Source organism: Notechis scutatus, chromosome 2 (genome assembly GCF_049901735.1).
Source record: "Notechis scutatus isolate UNSWTSFEM ecotype Mainland chromosome 2, rNotScu1.2, whole genome shotgun sequence".
NCBI classification, from domain to species: Eukaryota; Metazoa; Chordata; class Lepidosauria; order Squamata; family Elapidae; genus Notechis; species Notechis scutatus.
The window spans coordinates 142694500-142721536 of NC_142010.1; the positions used below are offsets into that span (position 1 = coordinate 142694500).

A 27037-nucleotide genomic window follows, 5' to 3' on the forward strand; every position below is an offset into this window, starting at 1 on the left:
ATGGATCCTAAAGGCAGCAAATTAGATTTGTTTCAGTTAATGGTATAACCAGAGTATAAACCATACCATTATTGCTATACAACTTCAGTAGAGTTTTTAATAACATTCCAGAGTAGCCATAATATCAACATATAATAAACATTTATATTTGGTGTCCAGTGCCACCACATTCTTAATATCTAAGTTCAAAAAACAGGTTGACACGGCTTTGTGTGTGTGTGTGTGTGTGTGTGTGTGCTTATATTGATGTATCTCATTGTGCTCTTTTTCATTGTTTATTGTTTGATTGTCTTACATATATTGTTTACAGTCTTTTCATTTCTTCTTTTTGCTATTAGACGCAAATAAATTTAACAAGTAAATGTAGCACCAGAAATATCCTTCTGGGTTTAGTTCCATGTGGGGAAAAAGACACTGGAAACATGGGAGTTGCTTGGAAAGAAGGTTTATTGATGAACAGGATCTCATGCCTTGGAGCTCCTGGGTGAAAAAGGGAAGGAATGCTGAGAATCCCTTGGTTTTATACCCTTTCTGGCTTTGAACTTTTTTAGTATTTAGTATTTATTTGATTTGTCAATCGCTTACAAGATGCAGGTATAAGAATAAATATAGTTTTGAATACATGAGATAGATACTTATAAGAAAAATAAAAAAAAAACCTATAGGACAGGGACGGTAGGCACGATTGGTGCGCTTATGCACGCCCCCTACAGAGCTCTTAGGAAAGGGGTGAGGTCAATAGTAGACAGTCTAAGGTTAAAGTTTTTGGGGTTTGGGGAAGAAACCACAGAGTCAGGTAGAGTATTCCAGACATTGATCACTCTGTTGCTCAAGTCGTATTTCCTGCAATCAAGTTTGGTGCGGTTTACCTTGAGTTTGTATCTATTGTGTGCTCTTGTATTGTTACGGTTGAAGCTGAAGTATTCATTGACAGATAGGACATTGCAATATATAATTTTATGTACTATACTTAGATCGGACCAAAGGTGGTGTAGTTCTAGGTTTTCTAGGTCTAGAGTTTCGAGTCTGGTGGCATAAGGTATTCTGCAATGAGTAGAGGAGCGGAGAACTCTTCTTGTGAAATATTTCTGGACTTTTTCAATTGTGTTAATATCAGATACATGATATGGGTTCCAGACTGATGAGCTGTATTAAGTATAAGTCTAGCAAATGTTTTGTATGCTCTAGTTAGTAGTGTGATATTACCAGAGAAGAAGCTATGTAGGATTAGATTAACAACTCTTAATGCCTTTTTGGCTATGTAGTTACAGTGGGCTCTAGCACTTAGATCATTAGAGATGAGTACCCCAAGGTCCTTGACAAAGTTTGGATCCTCAACAAGGTCTTGACATTTAGCTTGTATTTTCTTTTCTGATTTTTTCTGCCAATATGTAAGACAGAACATTTATTTGTTGAGATTTGAAGTTGCCATTTGATTGACCATTCTGATACATAGTCAAGGTCTTTTTGGAGGGTAGTAGTATTGTCTGTGGTGTTGAATAGCTTTACATCATCAGTGAAGAGAATGCAGTTGCTCTTAATATGATCACAGAGGTATTTTATGTAGAGTATGAAGAGAGTTGGTCCTAAAACACTGCCTTGGGGGACACCACTGTTGACAGGTACAGAATTTGATAGGACGCTCCCAATTTTGACCATTTGTTGTCTGTTTGACAGGAATGCTTCTATCCAGTTATGTAGGTGTCCAGAGATACCATAAGATTTTAGTTTTAGTAGTAGTTTGTCATGTACTACTGAATCAAAGACTTTACAGAAGTCTATGTAGATTGCGTCTGTTGCTTTGCCCTGATCAAGTTGTGTAGTCCATATGTTTCCTGGGACACAGGAAAGAGTATCCTGACTGGTTGCTATCAGAAGTCGTAGCTAGCTTTGTAGATTGTCTGTGTGCTAAGTTTGGTTGAAACTTGGTGGGTGATGCAGTGAAGGGCAATTCAATGGCTCTGCCTGAAGGAGGTAGATCTTTGTTATGTAGAATAGACTGGCCCAGGCCTTAATGGCCCATTAACAAAGATGGCGGCGGGGGTGGGGAGCTGAGTTCCTGCTTCTCTGAGTTTCTACTTCTCTTTTAGGAGAAATATTCTGCCTTTTTAGTATTTCCTAAAATATTTCATTTTTCTAGGTGGGGGTGGGTTTTAACTTCCAGCATAACTTTAGAGGTCAAGAGACAAATCCGTTTGTAATAATTCTAGTAACTAGATAAAATAACAAATTGAAATCCAGTGAGCAAAATGCAATGGAAACCTGTTCTTTCCTTCATAAATTAAATCTACAGTTTTTAAATCCAGACTGAAATTCAGTCAAAGGCATTTTTAGCATCCAGTGAATGTAGAACAGCTAATTCTAGTTTATGTACCACATTATCCAATATATCAGTCATTGTGTATATAGTGTCAGATGATTGTATTTTAAATAAAGCCAGGCTGAAATAAATAGATTTCTACATGATATTACTTTTGATAGCCTCCTGGCCAGAATAATATTTTTAAAATGTTGGTTTATAACTAGCACATCTAATAAGAGTCTTTCTCAAGCATTGATATTAACTGTTAGATAAGCCTTGTAAAATGATAAAAAGTATATTAAATTATTGATTATTGACTCAGATTATAGTTTCTCTGTAATTCTTAGGAGAAAGGAGAGAATAGCTTCAAAACTCACATCCCAACAATGACTATTACAGTGTAGGACAAAACACAGAGCCTGTAAAAAATCACAAGGGGCAGAGAGAACGTTTGTAAATCTTTTCATCTCTGAGGGAAAAAAGTAGTACAATATTTAACTTTCTTATTCCTTGCAAGTATAGTGTCTGAAAGAAAGCCTTCCCTTAGATAAAGCATTGTAAAGGAAGATTTGGATAAATCATAATTTTACATCCATGATATTTGCAATAGAGGTGAATATCTTTTGCTCAGGTATAGGATGAGGGTGAAGGTTTGTTCTTTGAGCTTCTGGGCTGGTTTCCAAACGTTTCATTACCAGGCTAAGTAACATCTTCAGAGTTTAGGGGATGTCAGTGTTCTTCTGTTTATAAGGGCTTCAGGGGTGGGTGTGTCAAGTGAGGGTCTTGTGATGGGTCAGGTGTGAGTCATCAGTGAGAATCTTGTGATGGGTCTTGTGATAGGGAGGTTACATCCGCTCAGGGTCATTGAGAGGTGGGTTGCATGGGTTGGCTGAGGGTTGGTGCTGTCTCTGGTTGGTTATGCAGTTGATTTGGATTCTGAGGGCTTCATAGGCTCGTTGGAGGTTGTTGAGGTAATTCCCCATTAGGAGAATGAGCGCATACAGGGAGACGTATAGAGAGTAGTGTTGGAATAATACACACAGAGCACACAGATACACTGTACAGTAAATGTAGATTTTTACTTCCAGAAAGGTTTAAGCAAAGTCCAAAATAAGCAATCCAAAGTCATTCACAAGTTAAATCAGTCAGTTTTCAATCCAGGGATAATCCAAATATCAAAGTCCAGTGTCAAAAAACAGTTCAGTAACAGACTTACATTAAATCCAGTAATATCAGTCAATTAGAAGAAATGGAGGAACGGCAATACTTTCCAACAGAAGGAAACAGAGATACACTCAGACACACTCTTCTGAGACTCCGACTAAACAACCCAGGTTTCTGGCTGTATTTTATGGCTGTTTGAGAAGCCACATCCAATTGCATGCTCTTGCATTCCCTTAAAGATATAGTACTAAAATGTTTATCCTGGTTTATATATTTCTAACCCAAATAGCTGTTAGGTGACTCATATTCTTAACAGAGGTCAATGTGTCTGTTTATCTGTGATGTTTTTTTTCTTGAACTTTGTAAAAGGTTCTGAAATTTCATGATTTTTGAGTCAGGTCACTATGAGGCCGTGCGCCTCTACTTTTAATATGTAAGCGTTCACTGTCTCTTGTTTAAAATTAACTGCTGATGAGAAGTTGCTCTCAATGCATTCATCCATGTAATTTAACATGGGCTTCTGCTACAGGTTAATTTTTTAAAATAACATTGATTATCTAAGGCAGGGGTGTCAAACTCGATTTCATTGAGGCCCACATCAGGATTGTGTTCAACCTCGTGTGTGTGTGTGTGTGTGTGTGTGGTTGTGTGTGTGTGTGTGGCCAGGGGGTGTGGCCAACTCGACATCACTCATGTCGAGAGCACCTGGGGGGGGGCTGGGGGGGGAATCCATTGTCTCCAGCGGAGGAAGGCAAGGCAAGAGAGAGTGCTAAATCCTTGTTCTCCAGAGGTGCCTTGCAGCCTGCTGGTGGCAAAATGATAAGGCAGGACTTTCCTTCTTTCCTGCCCTTCTTTTTCCTTCCCTCTTCGTTCTCTTTTTTTCTTCCTTCCCCTCTTTCCTTCTTTTTACTTCCTTCCTCTCTTCCCACCTTTCCTTCTTTTTCTTTGCCTTTCTTCTTTTCCTTTCTCCTTTCCTCTCCCTTCTTCGATGCTCAAATGCAAAAGGGGAAACATTTCTCCTTTTGTTTTGCTTGTCCTTCGCTGTGTTGGAAGAAACATCCTTCTGGGTTCGGTTCCAAGTGGGGAAAAAGACACTGGAAACATGGAGGCTGTTTGGAAAGATGGTTTCATGGTGGGCAGGAGCACATGGCCTGGAGCTCCAAAGAAACATGCTTCAAAGTGAAGGAATAGAGAAGGAAGGAGGAGAGCTGAAAGTGCGCATTTGGCGTGCTGACAGATGAGGCAGAGGCAAAAGTAAAGCTAACAGGCTTTATTGCTAACTTGTATGCGGCAGCAGCTGAGAGAGAGAGAGAGAGAGACAGCTGATCCTGTTTGACAGCTCCTTTTATATGGAGCTGTCAAACAGCTCAGCCAATCATGGCTTCTCCAGCTCCCACTTAAACAGCAGACCGGAGTGAAGACTTGCTGGCTGCAATACCTCTGTTGAGATTTGAATTTGATCTTGTATTCTGATTGGTTGTCAGACTCCCATGGGGCCATGCAGGGGCAACTCTGTAGGCTGTCCTGAGTTCCAGGCTTGGATGAGCCTTGCTGGATGATGATGTAATGAAAAGGGCTTTGGGCAATTGCTATAGCTTTACCTGGAGATCTTTGTTATGTAAAATATTCTGGCCCAGGCCTTAATGGCCCACCCACTAACAAAGGTGGGGGTGAGCTTCTACTTCTGAGGTGAGCTTCTGCTTCTGAGTTTTTACTCTTTTTAGGGGAAATATTCTGCCTTTTTAATATTTCCTAGGATATTTCAATTTTCTAGGAGTGGGGTAGCTGCTAACTTCCTACAGCTGTTTCCACACCTGTCCCGTGGGCCAGAATTAAGCACGGTGCAAGCTGGCTCTGGCCCACGGGCCTTGAGTTTGACCTCCCTGATCTAAAGTCTTAATTGTGGTTTCAGAACTGAAAAATCTTCAATGCTTCCAAACCTTTGTCAGCTCTATGAATGTTCATAATATAAGGCCATTGTGGTCTCTTGTCAGCTCTGCATATGTCAGTGTTGAGGGTTGGACATTGGACAAAACAGCTCATCTGTTTTGGAGAGGACTATTAGCTCAAAGCTTGTTGTTTGTTCTTGTTAGGAAACTCTTTGACTTCATTTATATCCGCCTTCGTTTCCGTATCGTTCTTCATCATTGTTTCCTGGAACTTTAACATATCGATTCTTGTAAGGTTAGTAGTGTGGTTTGTACATTGATATTTGAAACTGGACTCTGTTTTTCTAATGTTATCATCCCTTCGATTGTTTTTTGTGTTAGGGGTGAGGCAGTTTACGAACCTTCTTCTCGGCAGTCTTTGCTTGTTGTGGTCACTGTGCACCATCCGATCTGCTATCTGCCACAGCCTGTTATCTTCAAAACATGCTTCTTCCCCTCAGCTGGGCTGTCAGGACTTCGGGGCCACTCTTCAGGGATGACAGCGTCTTGTGTGCTGGGCTCTGAGGCAGAGGTGGTATTCAGCAGGTTCTGACCAGTTCTGGAGAACCAGTAGTGGAAATTTTGAGTAGTTTGGAGAACCGGCAAATACCACCTCTGACTGGAGATTTTATAGGATCCTTCCCCTGCCACGCCCACCAAGCCATGCCCACGGAACTGGTAGTAAAAATTTTTGAATCCCACCACTGAGGGCTTCTCTTCGTCGCAGGGGTGGTCGCCCTCCACCGCTCCGCTTTTCCCCACACCATCACTGGTCTCTCCGTGATCCGTGCACCCCACAGGGTCTCTCCAGCACCAAGAAAAAGGGGTGAAGAACAGAGCCCATTCTTCCTCGCCTCTCTTCGCCCCGACATCACCCTATCTATATTCTGTTGGAAGAATTATCCTTCTGGGTTCAGTTCCAAGTGGGGGAAAAGACACTGGAAACATGGAGAAAGATGTTTCCAGTCTCTTTTCCATTGTTTCCACTGTTTGGAAAGATGGTTTAATGGTGGGCAGGACCACATGGCTTGGAGGTCCAAAGTGAAAAGGACGATCACGTTCTTCAAGATGTTGGGTGAAGGAAAAGAAGAAGGAGCAAGATGCTGAGAGACCCTTATTGTGGTGGTCTTCCATGGAAAGAATGAGACACAGGCTGGTGTTCTCGGGATGGAAGCCCAGAATAAATTCTAGTGCTTCTTTTTATTGAGATTTTTCTACATAGTCAGCATAATTACATTATGGCTTAATAATTAGATATAGTAAAGGTTTGCTTGCAATTGTTTAAGCTGTCTCCTTGTTTGTATTTGTCCTTATTGTTCTCTTTTCTTTGCATTACCTTAGTGACCTTTAAACAGGCATGTATGTATAAAGCATTATATTAGTCATTGCTCAAGGTCAGGCCAAAGTTTATTCCCACACCTTATGTGTCCTCTGTTGGGCCCCACCTTAGTGTTTCCTGTCCCTGTTCAAGAAATGTATCCCATTGGCTGTCAGACTCTCAGGGGCGGGGGTCTTATCTAACTTTGTAGGCTTTGTCTGGACCACATGGCTTCACCTGAGTGCTGGCTGATGCAATCTTCCCAGGCCAGACGGTGAGATGGGTTTTTGTTATGTAGAATACTCTGCCCCAGGCAGTGGTGTGCTTCAAATATTTTTACCACTGGCTAGGTGGGCGTGGCTTGGTGGGCACGCTTTGCGCACGCGCGCACACTTTGCGCAGGCGCAGAGGCGTTTTGAGTCACCTCTTGCAAGCCTGCACTCTCCCTGATGCTTCAGCAGCTGCCATGCAGCAATTGCTGTGCCACACAATGCAGCTGCGCTTCAAAAGCAGGACATAAAGGTTAGTATGGGAGCCCAGGTGGGTCCAACACAGAGCGTTGGAGAGAACCGGTTTGGTCTCCCCTGCTCGTCACCGCTACCGGCTAGGCAGAAACCGGGCCGAATCGGTAGAATACCACCACTGGGCCCAGGCCTTAATGGCGCGCCCATTAACAAAGGTACGGGATGAGTTTCTGCCTCTCTGAGTTTCTACTTTCCTTTTAGGGGAAATAGTCTGCCTTTTTAATATTTCCTAGGATATTTCATTTTTCTAAGAGAGGGATGGGTGCTCACTTCCTACAATCCCTAAAACATGGAATTTGTCATCAGAAGTTTGGTGCCATTGAACCTGGACTATAGCCGAAGGTATAATTTCATATAAATAGAAGAAAAAATGATTCTCCTGATTTTATGGACTTGATTTAAGATAGGAATCTAATGTTTTTGAAAAGTGTTTGGTTCTGAAAAGAAGAGTGGCGTATTTCCAAGTTACTTAGAATAGAATTAATCCATACCTATGACTAGTATGTAATTCTTTTTTTTCTTTTCCTGCTGTGTTTGTTTATCTTAATCATCATAACATATCCAAAGTCTTTTTCTTCAGTATGATTATTGCTTTTTTCCTTTTCATAATGTAGTTGTATTTCACTGTCAGAAATAAGGTTTTTTTTAAAAAAAAGGCGAGAACTTTATTGAGAGAGAAAGCAGGTTTCAAAATTCTGTGATTTACATGGAAATGCATAGTTATTGTTTTATTGGAGTTTGATGCTTAAACAGAGCCAAGTGTACAAGAACAGAATTTTAAAAATTTAAATTCTGAGTCTTGGAATTAGTCCTGAGAAACAGAAGGAAAGGGGGATCATTTTCCTTCTACAGCAAAACACATTAGTTGCACATTGTTAGGCAAATCAAAAATTCTTGCAGATTGCTACTAATCTCTAGGACAGATTAGGTATGTGAGGAGAAGCAGTCAAAAGAAAGATTGTATTTTAAAATGAGCTGGAATCAGCCAGAAGAAAAAAAATTATACAAAACTTCTTTGTACTCCATGTTTCCATCTATTCACAATATAACTTCTTGGTTGTGAAAGAGAAATTAAGTTCGAAAATGTGCTGGATCTGGCTAGGGCAGAATAGAGAAGAAGAAGAAGAAAAAGAAGAAGAAAGAAGAAAAAGAACTTTATTGACATTGTACAAGTACAACAAAATGTGGATGCACCCCAGCAACTGCTCGCAATAAAACAAAACCAAAGCACTTAAAAAAATGAAGACAAGAAAAATAGAGTACCCACGTCTCCATTTGCAACCAGAGAGTACAACATCTACGAATATACACAAAACATACATCCAACACTGACCGTGACGCTTTGCCGAGTATAATACACAAGAGATGGACTGTACTGCAATATGTCATTATACATCTGAATGGGGTATTGAGATCTCACATCTTTTCACATCTTAATAAGGTAGTTTGTGTTTATTTGCGGTTCAGACGGCCCAGGCAAAGAAACTATTTGTTAGTCTAGTGGTGTGGAATTTTATTGACCTAAAGCACCGTCCAGATGGCAGCAGGTCAAAAAGATAATTGCCAGGGTGTGAGGGGTCTCCTATAATGGCCTTGATTCTGCTTTGGCAGCGGGACCTGGCTAAGTCTTCCAGGGAGGGCAGAGGGCAACCAATGATCTTTTGAGCTGTGTTTATCACCCTCTGTACAATTTTCCTGTCCTCAGCTGTGGAGCCTGCATACCACACACCCAGACAATATGTCAGAGTGCTCTCCACAGAGGCTTTATAGAAAGCCAGCAACAGCTTCTTATCCAGATTGTTTTTCCCAAGAACCCGCAGGAAGTGCAGCCACTGCTAAGCCTTCTTCACTATGGCCTTGGTGTTAGGGGACTAGGAGATATCAGCTGAAATATGGATGCCAAGGAATCTGATCGTAGGGACATTTTCCACTCATTCTCCATTGATGATGAGTGGGGCATGGTCCTGTCCATGTTTCCTGAAGTCCATAATCAGTTCTTTGGTTTTATGGACATTCAGTGACAGATTGTTCTGTGAATACCAGATAGACAGGTTCTCTACTTCTGCCCTATATGCCGTCTCATCCTCTCCGGAGATGAGACTAATCACGGTTGTGTCGTCCACAAACTTTATGATGGTGTTTGTTGCATGGCTTGGTGAGCAGTCAAAGGTGTACAAGGCATATAGCAGGGGGCTCAAGACACAACCCTGGAGAGAAATAGTGGAAGAAAGGTGGGGGCCAAGTCTAACAGACTGTGGTCTGTTTGTCAAAAAGTTCTTAATCCAGGAGCACGTGGGGGTGGGGACCTGCAGATTATACAGATTGGTTACTAGTACATCTGGAATGATAGTGTTAAACACAGAGCTGTAGTCCACAAAGAGCATCCTCACATAGCTGTTTGTTCTCCAGATGACTCAGCGCTCTATGAAGTGTAATGGCCACAACATCCTCTGTAGATCGGTTTGCTCTTTAAGCAAACTGATGTTGATCAAAGGAGGGCGGGAGGCAGTCTCTGATGTGCTGTGAAACTAGTCACTCAAAAACCTTCATAATGGAGCTTGTTAACGCTATGGGCCTATAGTCATTGAGAGTGTTTATATTTGTTTTTTTGGGAATGGGGATGATGATTGCAGCCTTCAGGCATTGTGGGATGATGGCATGTGTTAAAGATAGATTGAACAGCTCTGTAAGTATTTCAGCCAACTGGTCAGCACACACTTTAACTACTGCACCAGGAATGCCATCAGGCCCTGCAGCTTTCCTGGGGTTTACTGCTCTCAGTGTTTTTCTCACCTCATGCACCTGAAGAGAAAGAGGTGCAGCGTCGTGGTCTTCGTGAAGCTGTATGTCCAGGTTCCTTGGTGGTCTCAAAGCATGCAAAAAAACTGTTTAGTTCCTCTGCCAGAGTGCTACTGCTCTCGCTGTTCGTTGGGCCCTGACCTTTATAGTTGGTCAGGATCTGTATCCCACTCCACATCTGCCGTGGGTCACTGTCAGTAAAGTGGCCCTCAACCTTCCTCCTATACATCTCCTTAGCATGTTTGATGCCCCTTCTCAGCTCAGCTCTGGCAGTTCTGTACTGTGAGGTGTCACCTGCTCTGAAAGCCAGGTCATGGGCCCTGATCAGAGTCTGGACTTTGCTGGTCATCCAGGGTTTCCTGTTTGGGAAGGTCCTGTTTGTCCACAGTGACATTTTCTACACAGGTCTTCATGTAGAAAAGCACAGTCTCTGTGTATAACTCGAAGTCCTGTTGTTTGAAGATGCTCCAATCTGTGCAGGCAAAACAGTCCTGAAGCTGGGAGAGGGCATTTTCAGGCAAGCATCTAATAGTTTGACTGTTAGGTTTTATTCTCTTCCTAAGGGGAGTGTAGGCTGTAGTAAAAGCAGGGTGAAATGGTCTGATTGTCCTAAGTGGGGAAGAGGTTTTGCTCTATAAGCATGCTTAATATTTGAATACACATGATCAAGTGTGTTTTTTCTCCTGGTAGGGCACTTAACATGTTGGTAAAGTTTGGGGAGCACAGTTTTTAGGCATGCTCTGTTGAAATCCCCAGCAATGATGTGAACGCCCTCAGGATGAGCTCTCTGTTGCATGGTAATTATGTCTTGAAGGTGACTGAGCGCCATGCTAACATTAGCATCTGGAGGTAAATATACAGCAGTGATGGTAACTACTGTTAGCTTCCGTGGCAGATAAAATAGTCTACACTGAACAGTCATGGCCTCTAAATCTGGTGAGCAATGGCTGTTTGTTATTTTGCTGTTTGTGCACCAGTCTTTACGTACATAAATAATTAGGCCCCCTCCCCTTCTCTTACCGGAGGTTATATTGCGATCTTGATGGTGCAAGGTCCGGTCCGCTAGCTCCATTGTAGCATCAGGGATTTGCGGGTGCAGCCAGGATTCTGTGACGATTAGCAGACAGCACTCACAAATTGTGTGATTGTGGGAGATCTGCAGCTGTAGTTCATGCACTTTGTTTACGAGAGATATGACGTTTGTGAGGAACATAGATGGTAATGGGGGTTTCTGTGGTCTCTTCCTCAATTGAGTTAGCATCCCCGCTCTGCATCCCCGCTTCTGTTTTCTCAGTTTGTAAATCAGTCAATTTATCATAGAAACCTTCTGTTTTAGAATCTTTATCATACCTTGAATATATTTGCGCATATGAAAACCAATTCATCTTTATACCTTGTTCTTCTAATTTTTGCATAGATTTACGTTCACCCTTTTCATTCAATATTTCACCATATCTAACTGTTTGTTCCTTTTTATATATTATAGGATAGGAAAAAGCTTCAATAGTCGATAGCCAGACTGGAATTTTCAAATAACATTGCCTTTTAGTCTTCTCCCAGTTTAACCACAGAGACTCCTGTATATAATGTTTTCTAAAATACCCCTGTGTTTTAGTTCCTTTATACCATAAAAAAGCATGCCACCCCAACAACAGATCATGTCCTTCTAATATCAACAATCTAGCGTTTCTTAATGTTATCCATTCCATAACCTACATCAAATTTGTAGCTTGGTAGTACAACTCCCAATTAGGCAAACCAAATCCTCCTCTTATTCTAGCATCTTGCAAAAGTTTTAACTTTATTCTCGCTTTCTTACCTTGCCATATATATTTCAACACAATTTTATTTAAATCTTCAAAATAATCTTTTCCAAGCCTAATTGGAATTGTTTGGAACAAATATAAAATTCTGGGTAATATATTCATCTTGATTGTTGATATTCTCCCTATTAATGACAGTTGTAAGTTTTCCCATTTCGCCAAATCTAGCACTATCTGCTGCTTGAGTTTAATATAGTTATTCTCTTTAAGTGTACTACATCTTGCTGTCAAATGTATCCCCAAGTACTTGATCTTATTTGTGACCTGGATTTTCAAAACACCCGCCAATTCTTCCTTTTGTCTTGATAGCACATTCTTTGTCAAAATCTTTGTTTTGTCTTTATTTATTTTCAAACCGGCCACATTCCCATATACCTCTATCTTTTCTATCAATTTTCATGCTGTTTCTAGTGGGTCTTCTAAAATGAAAACCAGATCATCTGCGAATGCTTGCAATTTAAATTCTCCCTTTTTAATTTTAATCCCTTTTATATCCTTTTCTTCTCTAATATTTCTATTTAGCACTTCCAAGGTTAACACAAACAACAAAGGTGACAGTGGGCACCCTCGTCTTGTTCCTTTTCTTATATCAATAGAGTCCGTCAAATCTCCCTCTATCATTACCTTTGCCGTTTGCTTAATATATATAGCTTCTATTGCTTGGATAAATTTTTTACCAAAGCCCATCTGTTCCAGCTGTAATAACATAAATTGCCAATTCACATTGTCAAATGCCTTCTGTGCATCTAAAAATATCAAAGCCATTTGTTTTTCAGGGTGTGCCTCGTAGTATTCCAAAGTGTCCAAGATTACTCTCATATTGTCTTTAATTTGTCTCTTTGGCAGAAATCCATTTTGATCAGGGTGGATAGAGTTATTTAGGTATTTTTTGAGTCTTTCTGCCAGTATTGAAGCAAAAATTTTATAATCTGCGTTTAGTAGGGAAATAGGCCTATAGTTCTTGATTTGTAATGTGTCAGTGTCCTCTTTTGGGACAAGTGTAATATAAGCTTCTGACCATGATTTAGGTATCCTCTTCTTTAACATAACTTCATTCATAACTTCTAACAATGGAAGATTCAACGATTCTTGCAGTGTTTTGTAAAATTCTGTCGGAAGTCCATCTGGGCCTGGTGCCTTTCCATTACTTTGCTTCTTAAATGTTTCAGTTAACTCCGTCATCGTTATATTGCTTTCTAACATTATTTCAATCTCTTTAGGTATCTGGGGTAGATTAGCATTCTGTAAGTACTGTTTGACTCTTTCATCATCAATATTCTCTTGTGTGTATAGTTTCCCATAATAATCTCGTGTGGTTTTCTTCTTCTCTTTACTTCCATAACAAGCTTGGACTTGATCATCTATTAATTGCAATATTTTCCTTGATTCTCTCTCCTTTCTCAGTTTATATGCTAACCATCTACCTGGTTTATTTGCATCTTCAAAATAGTTCTGTTTCGCACCTCTGATTTTCTGTGCTAATTCTTCTTTTTCCATTAATCCCATTTTATGTTTAATTATGTCCATTTTTAACTTAATGTCCTTTTTCTGTGGCATTTTCTGTAACTCTTTTTCAAGTCTTTTATACTCATCCTCTAATGTCTTAGAGGCTAATCTTTTCATAGTATTTCTTTTCCTTGTATAGTCTATTATCAAGCCTCTGTCATATGCCTTCATTGTATCCCAAACATTCTGCATTGATGTGCCTTCTTTTTTATTTTCTTTAAAGAAAAAAGCCAGTTCTTTCTCCATTCTCTGTATGAAGTCTTTTTCTTTTAGTATAGTGTTATTTAATGTCCATCTAGATCTTCTTCTTTGTCCTTTCCATTTAATTGTCATTGGATTATGATCTGCCCAAGTACTTGTTTCAATATTTATTTCTTGAATATTAGCGAACAATTCTGTTGATATCCATATCATATCTATTCTGGACCATGATAAATGTCTGTTTGAATAGAAGTTGTATTGTTTGGTCTTAGCATTTCTTTCTCTCCATGCATCTTTTAAATTTATTTCATCTGTCATTTTAAAAAAGGATTTAGGGAGAGTCTTTCTACTTTGCTTTGTTGTTTTCTGTGTTGTATAGTCCAATTTATTGTCTACAATTCCATTGAAGTCTCCCATCATAATGATATTAGCATAGTCCAGTTCAATTATTTTCATATGTAATTTCCTATAAAATTCTTCCTGATTGTCATTTGGGGCATAGATTACAATCAGGAGTGTTTTCATATTATTGTCCATTATTTCCACCATTAATAGTCTTCCCTCATCATCCGTATGGATCAATTTCGCTGGGATAATATCTGATGTATAAAACCACTCCTCTTTTCTTGCATTGTGTCAAAGAAGTAAATATTTTCCCTAATTTTGGCTGTATCAACAGTTGTTCATGTTGCTTTTTAATATGTACTTCTTGTAGGCAGATTATATCAAATTTTAATTTCTCTAATTTATGGAAAGTTTTCCTTCTTTTAACAGCTGAATTAAGTTCGTTTATGTTAATTGTAATCAGTTTTTTCTCTTCCATGATTATACTTTATAGGTAGGTTTGGCAGCTCTCATAGATCTTGGTTCGCGTTGTTCTTTAGCTTCCACCTTTCCGCCTACTGCACCTTCTTCTTTTTCAGTCACTATTTGGCAGTCCTCTTGGAATTCAATTAGTGACATTTCTTTTTCTGTCTCCTTCTCTTTCCCTCCAAAGTATTCTGTATAAAATAATTCAGCTTTCTCAATTGAATTAATTCTGTGTCTCTGTTCCTGCCATGTGAACATTAAACCTTCTGGAATCAACCATCTATAATTCACCTCTTTTTAAAGTAGAATTTTAGTCAGGAATCGGTATTCTCTTCTCATCTCTCTCACTCTTCTGGGTACTTGTTTCAGAACCACAATCTTTATATTTAATATATATATATATAATATAATATATCAATATATCTTTATATTTCAATATTTTCTCTCTTGCCACCTGCAATATTTGCATTTTAATGGCTTTCTTTGTAAATCTGATGTGAACTTCTCTTGGTATTTCACATTGCATATCTTGTGAAGACTCGAAAGACCTCACCTATTCCATCCATCATCTTCTCTTTGGTTATTTCCAGAGCTTCAGCCAAGATTTCTATCATTATCTCAGCTAAGTTTTGTCCCTTTTCTTCCTCTATGTTTTGGAATCTGAGATAAAATTCTGATCTGTCCATCTCCCATCTCAGCATCCCACTTTTATCTTGTTCAACCACAGTTAATCTGCCATCAATATCTCCAATCTTCTTATCTCTTTGTTTATGTTCTTCAATTTTTTGGAATCTCTCATCATACTTCATCATCATTTGTTGAACATTCTCCACCTTTTCATCAGTTTTTTCTATTCTCTTTTCAATATTCTGTGTTCTTCGTTGTATGTTTTGAATTCCTTGCATTATCATCTGCAGTGTCACCTTTTCCTGTTCTTTTTCTTGTTGTAATATCGTCTGTATTGACCGTTGTCCTCCAGATGGTGAAGAGGAAGAAGTAGGAATTGAAGAACCAGCCGCTGTTAGTTTCCTGCTCATTTCAGATGATTCAAAATCTTCAGGTTCTTCTAGACCTTAATCCACTCATGTAATAACCAGTTGTAATTCCAAGTAAAAATAGTGGGGGAAAAGAAGCAAGATAAAAAAAAAATTCTTCAGGTTCTTGTACACCTTAATCCAATCAATTGGTTAAATAGCAGTAAAAACTCAAAAAAGGAAGAAAAAACCATAAACAGAAAAAGGAAAAATTGTTAAATCTTGTAGGTGGCAGAAAAAAAAGAGTAAAAACTAAAGAAGAAGAAAAAAAAGAAATTCTTCAGGTTCTTCAACACCTTAATCCAATTAAAAAGTCTCAGGTATGAAAAGGTATACAAAAAAAAAAGCCACAAAAGAAAAACCAATATGGAAAATAAATTTAAAAAATGCAGGAGAGGGAGAGAAAAAAAGAAGAAAAAAGACTACTCCCTTAAAAAAAGAGAGAGAGAACATTAATACTAAGACGTGTCCTTTAAAATGAAATGCAAAGTAGAAATTAGGCTCCAAAAGCAAAAAAGAAAGACAAAAGCAAGTTCCAAAAGGCCAAAGATCCAAATGACTATTACAAATAACAAGCTGATAAGGAGGGGGTTTGTTAAAGTAAGGAATAGCCCAGCTTCAAAAAGAGAAAAAGAATACACTGCACCTATTTAGTTATCCAAGGCTTTTGTTAAGTTTTATAACTCTCATCTCTAGAGTCTTATCGTCTTTTTTTTGTAAACTTCAACACTGGACTCCAGCTACTGATAGAAAACCAGAAGAGCACCTGCAATAATACTCTCCCATGCTCTTCCCTCTATCTTATCAGACAGGCTCAAAGTCCTTGAAAAGAAGTCTGAATTCTTTCTCAGCTTCATCTGTTCGAGAGAAAAGAAAGAGAAACAATATTTCTAAGCCTCTAGTTGGCAGTGTTATAAAGTTTCCTCTGCTTTCACTTTCCTCCTCCTTTTCCAAACAAAATATAATAAAAATTAATTAAAAAGGAAAAAATATTTAGAAAAAAGGGCTAAAGGGGAATCTCTAGCCTAAAATATTATAAAGTCAAAAAGGAGAAAAGACAAAAAAGAAAAAAAATAAGGTAGAAAAAAAGACCAGTCCAGTTTCAAAGTAAAAAATCATATATGAAGAGTCCAGCAAAAAAAAAAGAAAATATTAATTTGACTTCCTGTTTAAAATCGCTGCTTAATCACTTCTGTCTAAGATTTTATAGATTCTTTCTTTTCCTTAGGGTGTCCTTTCAAATCTTAAAAGTAAAGAAAAAATTCTCACCAAACCGGCACACTTTCTCTTTCCATTCTCTTCCGTTTCGGAGCTGTCCCAACTTCAGCAGCTTTAATGGCTGCCTCTTTGCCCCTGGCAAAAAGAGCTTTTCCTGGATCTACCAGGGACTTTGCGGTATCCCTGGGATCAACAGGATGCGCTCTTTACATTCACTGTTTCTTTGGGATGGTTTAGATCCGTTTGGACCGTCCAGGAGCAAAGATATTGGCGGCGAGCTCAGACCTTCAAGATCGCATGCCGTATTGTCGTGACGCCAGCTCCGCCCTCCAGGGTGCAGGTGCTTTGAGTGTCTATCCACACGTAAATTTTCACCGCATCCTCAGGGCGTCCTTCAGGGTACACTTTGGCTAAACAGATGGGAAGACATGAATGAGGGGGTGGTGAGTCGGTGCACAGTGCTGTGCAGTTGATGCTCATGCTTGGTTTTGGTTGCAGTTTGTCAGTCTGCCAAGGAGCCCTGCATGCTTCTGTGTTATGTTGAGGGTCCTTGTTCGAAGGAGGGTTACGAGGTATCTGCGGTGGCGGCTCGGAGTCTGGATGCAGCACGTTTGGGTGCTGGTCACTTTTGCAGATGTGACATTGCACTTTGGTTGTGCAGTATTTGGGTGAATGTTTGGATTCGCAACACTTGTAGCAGTATTGGTACTCACTTAGTAACTCTTTTCGTTGGGTCAGTGATTTCGCTGCAAACCCAGTGCAGCTGTTCAGCGAGTGACGAGTGTTGTGCATAGGACAAAACTGGTTTCTACTTGTGTTCGGAGATCTAACTTGGGTTGTGTCTGAGGAGTTCTCTCCCCAACTGTGTGTGGATGAGGAGTCAATTTCGATGTCATGGACAACCATGAAAGGTCTTTCTCTGGTAGTATGTATAGGGCCTGAGGGCGATATATGGTTGCTGTTGTATCTTCTGTTATTAGGAGGACTAACAGCTCTGAGTCCATGGGCCGAGTATGTGTTGCACACTGTCGCTTGGTGGGAGACGAATTCTTCAAGAAGTGTGAAAGATACAAAGCGGTGGCGACCCTTGGCCATGAAGGTGTCAGTCAACTGGAGCCACTTTTCAATTAGCACCTGGGGAAGTTTTTGAACAATTTTGTTCTGTGTCGACGTGATCGAGACAGGCGAGTGTCAGTAAGTTTGGATCACGTTGTGCCGTTCTCAGCTGGACAAGTATGTTAGCGAGGTCTATGATTCGGCAAGGCTTGTCGATAGGAATTTTAGGAAAACTGTTGAGGCTATCCAAGAATGTTGCTTCTACGTCCTCGGGAGCGCCATACAGTTCATCAAGGCTTTTCCATTATAACTGTAGGGCAGCGGCTGGGTCGCCTAAGTGGGATGTCAAAATTGCCCTTGGTATGTCAGAAGACTGTAGCCCTAGCCATGCTATCAAGTGTCCGATTATCTCATCAGGGTGCAGGCGTGCCACCGGAATGGGGCACAGGAAAAGTTTCTTTCAAACTAGATATTCACCGCCTGGCTTGTCAGAGAATCTGCGAACTCCGTTGGCATGCAGATTTAGCTTTCCACTCTGTACAGCCAAGTTTCTCCAGTAATCTTCAGCATTTGCTGAGTTGGTGGGAGGTATTGACGTAGAGGATTCTCCCCCTGGATTCTCATAGGGTGGGTTTGGGTTGTAAGTCAACGATGGGTTGTAGTCTTCTTCCCAGTACTTGCGGAGGATGTCGTCCTCCCATACTGGGGATGATGGTTGAGTGTCACGCTGCTGTGTAGACTGGGCACGGTTACTTTGTGGTGCCTGTGAGCCGGATTGGTATTGAGGTTGTGGCAGGAATGCTGCTGCCTGTGGATTGAGTGTGGCAGTTGTCGTTGATGGCATGTCAACTCGTTGAGAAGTCGTCATGAGCACTGTTGGGCTAATTTGCTCACCTGGCAGGCCATGAGATGTTGGAGTAGGGATGCTAGTGTTGTAAAGAGAATCTCGGACCTTATTATGTACAACATCAGTTGGGAAAGGTTTGCTGTTGGTGGGAAGTGAATCTCGTATTTTAGGTCGTACGTCAGTAGCGTAACTGACATGTAAAGTCTGTGGTAGAGATTCATCCCTGTGCTTCCCTGGTTGTGGGAGACTACTAGGCAACTGAGGCAGTTCCAGCTGCTCGTTTTGTAGCGAGTGCTGCTCATCCACGTCGGCTTTGACTCATGTATCTGGACTCTCTTCTCTCAACTCGTCAAGGTTGAAGTTGAGAGAGGCAGCGTTGGCTGCCTTCTGCCATACTGCGGCCTGTGCTGTTTTCGCTGCCATCTCTCTTTGTTGTTCGAGTAACTCAACTTGGGCCTGAGTTTTAGCTATTTCTGCTTGTTGATTGGCCATTTCTGCTTGTTGTTTGGCCATTTCTGCTTGTTGTTTGGCCTGAGCTTTGGCCATTTCTGCTTGTTGATTGGCCAGTTCAGCCTTCTGCCATATCACCTCTGTTGTAATACGTAAATCTGCCTCTGCTGCTGCAGCTTCAAGTTGGGCTTCTCCAGCTCATTCAGCGTAACTTGCTGCTTTGGAGGCCTGAGATGCGCCGCTACACTGGGAGGATGTTCTGGAAGGATGGTGGGAGCCAGCAGCAGAGAATTGGTGTGAGATACTAAAACCTGACTGCGATGTAGGCGGTTTAGAATGGAGGGAGGAGGCTTTCTTTGAGTGGTGGGAAGAAGCTGCTTGTGATCGATGACCTAAGTCGGATGTGGACTTCTCCCTTGCCCCTTGTTCCTTTTGAAGCGCATTGAAGATCGTGGTCTGGAGGGAGTTTCTGCCTTCCCGAATGCTGTCTTCACATTCTTTGTTCTCCTCCTTGAAGCAATGAATGTGTTCCTGAAACGCTGCATCTTCCAGGTTCAACTGTATGTATTTAAGCTTATTTTCACTGTCTCTCCACCGTGTGAGGTGCTTCTCTAACTCTGTCTGCATCAGGAAGAGGGTCTCGAGGGGCAACTTGCTTTTGCGGGTGTCACAAATCTTGAACAGCGCCGTCCATGCTTCTGCATGACGGAGATACTGCCTTTCCCAATTCTCTCTGAAGCATGTCGCCGTGGGTGAGGTAAGCTTCCTACGCTGTCTGAGGTCGTAGGCCTTCTGAGGTATCACAGCTTCTCCAGAGGGTTGGATATCTAAAAGCGGTTGTTGGGAACCAGGCTCCACGTTTACAACAAGGGTGGGTGGAGGATTCGGGTCTTCTGGAACATCAGAGACATCTGTCATGGCTGAAGAAGTTTCCATGCTTCAAATTGGCAAAGAGAACATTTGGAAAAATTTTAGTGGTTTTTTTTTGTGCAATTCCCTTTTTTTTGTAATAAGGTATGCTGCAAGCAGGTAGCAGAAAGTAGAATTGCTGCTGGATTTAATACTTGAGCACATAGGTGACACTGCAGAGTCTGGGCGATGTTAGCACAGTACACGGTATGGCTGCTTCTAGGGTGCGTTGTGCGCTTGCGACAAAAGGGGGCACTAGAGGTTGCGTCGTGAAGTCTGAGACTTGAGGGCAGAACGCAAAAATATGTCTAGAAGGGTCGCTTGCTTCACAAGGTGGTAGCAGAGGGTCTAGAAGATACTGTTGCTATGCCCATATTAGGTTGCAGTTACTCTTGGGACCTTTGAATTAAGTTGATTAAATGGTGCACAATATTTTCAAAAAAGGGGATTGACATTGGATAATTACTCTGGTCAATATTTGAGAAACTGTGTAAAAAAAAGGCAAATTCTGGGAAATTTCTTCTTGACCACCAGATGGAGATGTAGGTTGCTTTACTTGGGTCTGGTAGGTTGCAGGTAGTCTTGGAACATTTGAAATAAATTGATTAAATTGTTCACAATAGTTTCAAAAGGGTTTATCAATGCAAACACGTATTGGAAACTCAGGGAGATTTTTCTTTGAGTACCAGATGTTGCTGTGGGCTGCTTTAAGATTCAGAAAATCTTACAGAGTCCTGCTAAAATTCCTTTTTGTAATCCAGACAGATTCCTGAGCCTCTGTGGGTGGATGGAGAAAGGTGGGGGGGGGAGAATTCCTCCTAGCAGCCAAACTGGTTTTTTGAAAGTTGAGCAGAGAAGAGGGGGGTGGGTTAGAAAGGCTCTTTGTTTGTAGCATGTGGGAACTCCAGCCTTTCCCAACATGAGGTATTTTAATGACTGACTTCCCGTGGAAGCTTTTAGTTGAAATGGCTAGCTAGATGCAGTCTTTGTCACAGAAGGCAAAAAGGAAGAAAAAGATAGCAAATCGTCTTCAGTTGCTAAAAATTGTAGATTCAGCTGTAGTAACTGGGGGGGGGGGAGAAGCAGGGCAGATGGGTAAATCTGGCTCCTCCCTTTGTTTTACAAATTGAGTCTTCCCAGTTAGGAGTTGTAATTTGAGACAAAGCACTTCTCTCGCTGAAGAGAAAAGGAGGGGAAATTAGCCCCTTCCTGGAACTACGATGTATCTTAATCAGTTGTAAAGGTTTGGTCTCCCTTCCAAATGAGCATAGCAGAATCAGCTTCTGGTTTCCATTTAAAATACAAGCAAGATTTCTCAAACTTTCCAATTGAGGTTTGATTATCTTTTGAGAACTGGGAACTTTCTAACTCTCCTTGTTATGCAAATAGAGTCTCTGAGAGAGCAGGAAGACGAATTGAGCAGAGAAGAGGGTGGGTGGGTGGGTAGAAAGATCTCTTTATTTTTAGCATGTGGGGAACTCCAGCACCTCTCAACATCCACAGCATGTAGAGTTCCTATGCTCACGGAGAGAGAGATGGATTAGGATTCATCTTTTACTATCCTGTCTCATGCACAGAGGTGGATTTGTAGCTGTGCAGATGCAGATAGATAATTCCACAAAACATCCATAACAAAGTACATTTATTGGTACATCAGGTATCTTCATGACTCACATTTGTGATGAAATTCTTCTATAATGACCAATCCTTTGTATATCAGCCTTGCAGGTAAAAGATGGTTATTTTCGTAACCTATCTCATAGCAGTAAGCTGCTTATCAGTTCATGAGTCCAGGCAAGAATGCAGGGAAACCTCCCCCAACCCCTCGAGGGTCAATTTAGTGCCCAATCAGGATTACAGATGTGGCCACGTGACATGTACTACATTCCCAGGATACCTTTAACTACATTTACCATGATGCATTCCCTTAAGGGGACAGATCATAATTCCTAACCAATTCCCTTAGATTGGCTGGGACAGCACACTACTCTTACCTCAAAAATAGTTCTGAACTACCAGTAACCTTCTTAGTTTACTTTATTGTCATTGCACCTCGTACAATAAAATCAAACACCATCTTCAGTGCACATCATGACCATGACCATGAAAATAAACACAAACACACATCCTTCACCCTTCACACATTGAACCGGAAACCCCCGACACCACACCGACACTGCACTATACAGTAGAATTCAAAAGAACTACTGCCCTGGGATAGAAGCTGTTTTTCAGCCTATTTGTCCTTGTTTTTATTATTCTGTACCGTCTATAATAGTTCAAAAAAAAGGGTTCCCAGGATGAGATGGATCTTTGAGAATGTTTTGAACTTTCTTAAGGCAGCGGGAGCTATAAAGCTCTTCCAAAGAGGGGAGAGGGCAACCAATGATCTTCTGGGCAATGACATTAACCCTCTGGAGTGCTTTCCTATCTGCCACTGTGCAGTTGGCAAACCCTACAAAGGTGCAGTATGTTAAAATGCTCTCTATGGTGCAGCGGTAGAAGGTCACCAGCATTTTTCATTCAGTTGTCATTTTCTGAGAAGTCTCAGGTAGTATAATCTCTGCTGGGCCCTTTTCACCAGGGCTGCAATGTGGGCGCCCCAGGGCAGGTCCTCTTTTAGGGTAACACCCAGAAACTTAAAACTGGCCACTTGCTCCACTCGGTCTCAATTGATAAACAAGGGCTGGATGTCTGAACTGTCCCTTCTGTCTTGGACATAAATGGAAAAGAAAATGGGTTGGGGTGGAGCCAATCTCAGATCCCAGTTCTTTCCCCAAGCAATGGGGGTGAGCACAGGGGAGACAACCAAACGGAATGGCTGCTTTGCAGGGATGGGCAAGGCAGGTGGGTTCTCAGCGGGCATTGGCATAGCTGTGCATCATTCCTTTCTTTCCCTTGCTTCTGATGGAAAGGGTGAATAAGGGATTCAAAGTGGAGCAGCACTCGGCTGCGGCATGCCAGAAACTGGGCCGCGCAAACAAATGAAGCCCCATCAGCGGGATACAGGCAGTACACGAAACCACACATCCTTCCATTATGTGGAAAAACATCTCTCCATCGAACAGGTTCCTGGTGCCCCAAAAGTTGGAGGCCGCTGTCTTATCTACTTTCTCTCTTTCTCTCTGTGCTCCAGGATGCGTCCTGTCCAAAAGTCCATGTGTGCACTGATAGTGCTGACAGCAACTCTGGCTTTCCTGTACTTTCACGTGTGGTTGCCCAAACCTTACAACGTGGTGGATCTGCGACATCGGCCTGATCAGCTTCCCAAGCACTTGTTGCTGGATCACCTGCTGGTGCCTGACAAGAAATATGAGCACATTGCTTTCCAGATCAAAGAGGAAATTCTGGAGTAAGGCAGAATCCTTTACATCCCTGTGGCCCCTATTTCCTAAGAAAGCAAACAAAATCCAGTCGATTTCAAAGTGTACATTTCCCCTTTTTGTATGTTGCGGTCATTTTGTTTGTGTAATTGTGTGCTTTCTTTCCTTTTTTTAAAAAATTTGCAAAAGTGGGCTGCCAAGAGGTTCAGCTCTGTTTTGTCCCTTCTGCCTGCCTGCCCTTCCCCATCTGTTATTCTCTTCCCTTCCTGCCCACTTCTCTGAGGATTGAGAATCTGATCGTTGAAGAGACCTGGCATTCTGCATGTAGCTAGTCCTCAATTGACAACAGTTTATTTACTGACCATGCGAAGTTACAACGGCACTGGAAAAAGTGACTTGGGACCATTTTTTCACACTTATGACTGTTGCAGCATCCCATGATCATGTGATTTACATTCACATGCTTGACAACTGGTTCATATTTAAGACGGTTTCAGTATCCCGGGGGGTCATATGATCCCCTTTTGTGACCTTTTGGCGAGCAAAGTCAGTAGAAAAGCCAGATTCATTTAACAAACGGTGTTACTCGTTTAACAACTGCAGGGATTCACTTAACAAAAGTGGCAAGAAAAGCCGTAAAATGGGGCAAGACTCGCTTAACAAATTTCTCACACAGCAACATACAATTTGGGCTTGTGGATGTAATTCAACGACTCCCTGTATTTAGGCTGGATTTAGGGTCCGGAGACTTGACAGGCAAAGAACTTACATATTACACCATAGCAAATCATACAGCCAGTTGATCTTCTATTTTAAAGTTGTTATCTTAAGTTGGCAAGCGTTGGAGAAAATCTTGCATACTTGATGCTTGTTTCAACCAAGGTAGGGCTCGAGTGGTTGAATCTGTGCCAATAAATGTATGATATACATTGCAAGAAGAATTATGGCCTACCAGTCAGTCTTTGGGTTGGTGAAACAAATGACACTTTCAACAGAGAGCACAGTATTCCAAAGTTGAATGACTAGGGGTGCCAAACCCGTCTTTTCCCTGGGTTGCCCTTTAGTGAAGGGTTACAGTTGCATACAGTATGATAGATAACTTTGCTAGCCCTCTTTCCCTCTCCTCGGCTCTTCAGATACTAAGTATGCCTTCATGTATTTTCAAGGGCACTTCTTCCATAGTTAGTGTCCAGCCTATCTAATGGGTAAAGTAAATATTTTTTAAACACTCCAAATTATTTACACTCTAAATTGTAGGCATAAACATTCTTAGGAATAAATGGTTGCTCATTTGCTGAGGTGTCTTGCTGTGCAAGATGCGCATCTCTACATTGCCTGATTGTGAACTACAGCAATCAGAACATTCTTCCGCAATGTTTAGTGCTGTCTCTTCATCCCTTTGGCAGGCTTCTTCCTAAAAATTCCTGTAAATGTGAGGTACAAGCAAGTTTGAAACTGCCCTTTCAGAAGCAGCTCTTTGATCAGGGGTACTCTATAGAATTTTCCAATGCCTTCAAGCCTTCTGACCTGCCGGACATCAACAGCAAACGAGAACAGGAATACCGCAGTCATCAGCAAAAGTGAGTAATGGCCAGAGCTGGGCATAATCTTTAATGCATAATCTTTGATTGTATCGAGCATTGGATGAAGCACCTCAAGAAGCTGATTTTGGCCCTTAAGGCTTCTACGAGACATGTGAAATGTTAAGAACAGAGTTGGTGAAATGAAGCGGCCACTAATAATGGGCAAGATTATCAATGAACAAAATCCAGGTTACCTAAATGCTATACATGCAGAAATGTACTTGACATAATGTCTATGGAGATTCTCAGTCATCCAGATCATGGTTATCCCAAAGATGCATTTTCAGGAGGCAACTGGACTTCGTTTTTCTTTGAAGATGTTTTGCTTGTCATCAAAGAAACTTCTTGGATGAGAAACGAAACATCTTCAAAGAAAAATAAGAATGTCCAGTTGCCCCTTGAAAAAGCACCTTTGACATAATCTTACATAAAATATGAACATTCTGGATTTTAGATTATGTCAATGTATCAAACATGAAAAGAGAAGATTGTAAAATCTATGCTAGCATTCAAGGTTTTCGTTTTCAATGACTGTGTTGAGTCCCAGTTTTAAATAATAATTGTGAATATATTGTTTTATAGCTCAAGCAGAAAAGAATATTGGTAAATAAGATAAAGACTTTACTTGCTAGAGTTTTCATATAAACATATGTAAATCAACTCCTCCACGGGGTTTTCCATGATGAGTCCATTAAAACTATAAAAGCCATCTTGCTTATTGCTCTTTTTTTCTAGCTATTAGAAGCCTGTGATGGGTTATGGCGTGTAAATTATATAAAAGGAAGGAGACTAGTGCAGATGAAGAGTTTGCATTTCTCCCATATTGGAAGAGAGCGAGCTTCTTAAAGAATAGATCTAGGCAGCACGTCCTGAAAATAAGGGGCATACATAATTTGCATTGATGGCATTTTTGGGGTGACAGTTACCCCAAGGGTTAAAGGTACCACCTTTTCATCTGGGATCAGCTTGGCATGTAAACATGGTGCTCATGCTGTGAAATTTTCATCAATTGTTTTCCTCAGTGGGGCAATATTTTCGATTGAAAACAGTGAGATAGGCACAGTCATTCCAGCCAGCCAGCAGATTGCAGCGGCTCATAGAATCAGGATTTGTCTGGTGGTTGCCAGTTCCCGGTGCCTCCAAACAAAGCACAGACAGGCCTTTCCACACCCATTGCATGACTTGCAAACATAGTTGCTTATCACCCCCAGTCTGATCCCCTTTCAACTAGCAGGCTTTCTGAGAAGATGAAACAGTCTTTGAATCAGTGAAAAGGGACAGAGCAAATTAAAATTGTGGGGGAACCTAATAATCTTCCAGACATTTATTGCTAAATTCTAACTTAGTATCTCTCGCTGTCTGTTGAGAGTTATTGTTTTTGTTTTTTTTTTAACAAATTTTATTAATTTTTTTAAAAACAATACACAAACAAACAAAACATAGGATGTACTAACATAAAATATCTTTTCTAAAAAATACATAGAACATCTTATTTAAAAACAAAACAATTCCAAATTATCACATTTCTATACAAACACAATTTAATATATATATATTTATCTTATCTGTTCAACTTCATATCCTTCCCCCAATTTCTCTTTACTACTCCCTTTTCTTCTGTTTAATTATATTTCTTTTGCCTTGAATTATATATATTCATTATATATAGTTTCATTAGTTCTCTTCCAACATCCTTTCAAACATAAACAAACATTACACAAAACATAAATACATAAAACTTATTTTTGGAAAGCGGCTTACCCCGGGTTAGATCTTTTTGTACAGACATAAATCAAATTCATGCTCACATAATATACTATTTCATATCTTATTTAACATTCTATATTTTCTATATATTTTCTCTCTCCTGTTCACTCTTTTAATTCTATTTTATTTATTTCATCTCAATTTAAATAATTATACTTGCATCTTTTGTCCGTTCTCTTTCAATCATCTATTTTTCCTTTCTTTCTAATACAATATTTCTCCTGTAACCACTGGTTGAAGTATGACAACTTTTTATCTTTCCCCTACATTTTACACTTAAAATAATACATACTTTCCATACTGATTCTGCTTCGTACATTCTAAGTACTACATTTAATATCTACCATACAATCTTATGTACTTTTGCAGAATCATTTTTATAAAATTATATCTTACCCCTTATCTCTGAAAAAAACCTGTTTTTTAACATCTTGTTTAAAACTTTTGTGACTTCTCTTTCCTTTTTCCCTTCCTT

At 40.6% G+C, this 27037-nt stretch overlaps 1 protein-coding gene across 8 annotated transcripts in view; it reads left to right on the forward strand.

Annotated features, from left to right (window-relative positions):
* The window catches only part of B4GALNT1 (beta-1,4-N-acetyl-galactosaminyltransferase 1), an 87503-nt gene that overhangs the window by 37145 nt on the left and 23321 nt on the right, over positions 1 to 27037 (forward strand). For 7 of the 8 annotated variants that reach the window (XM_087956453.1, XM_087956457.1, XM_087956454.1 and 4 more), the window contains 2 exons: positions 23026 to 23241; positions 24619 to 24792. In XM_087956453.1, coding sequence (XP_087812579.1) covers positions 23026 to 23241; positions 24619 to 24792 — 390 coding nt within the window. Of the gene's footprint in view, positions 1 to 5532; positions 5651 to 23025; positions 23242 to 24618; positions 24793 to 27037 lie in introns of those variants that run through there. The other variant, XM_087956460.1, reaches the window with a different exon arrangement.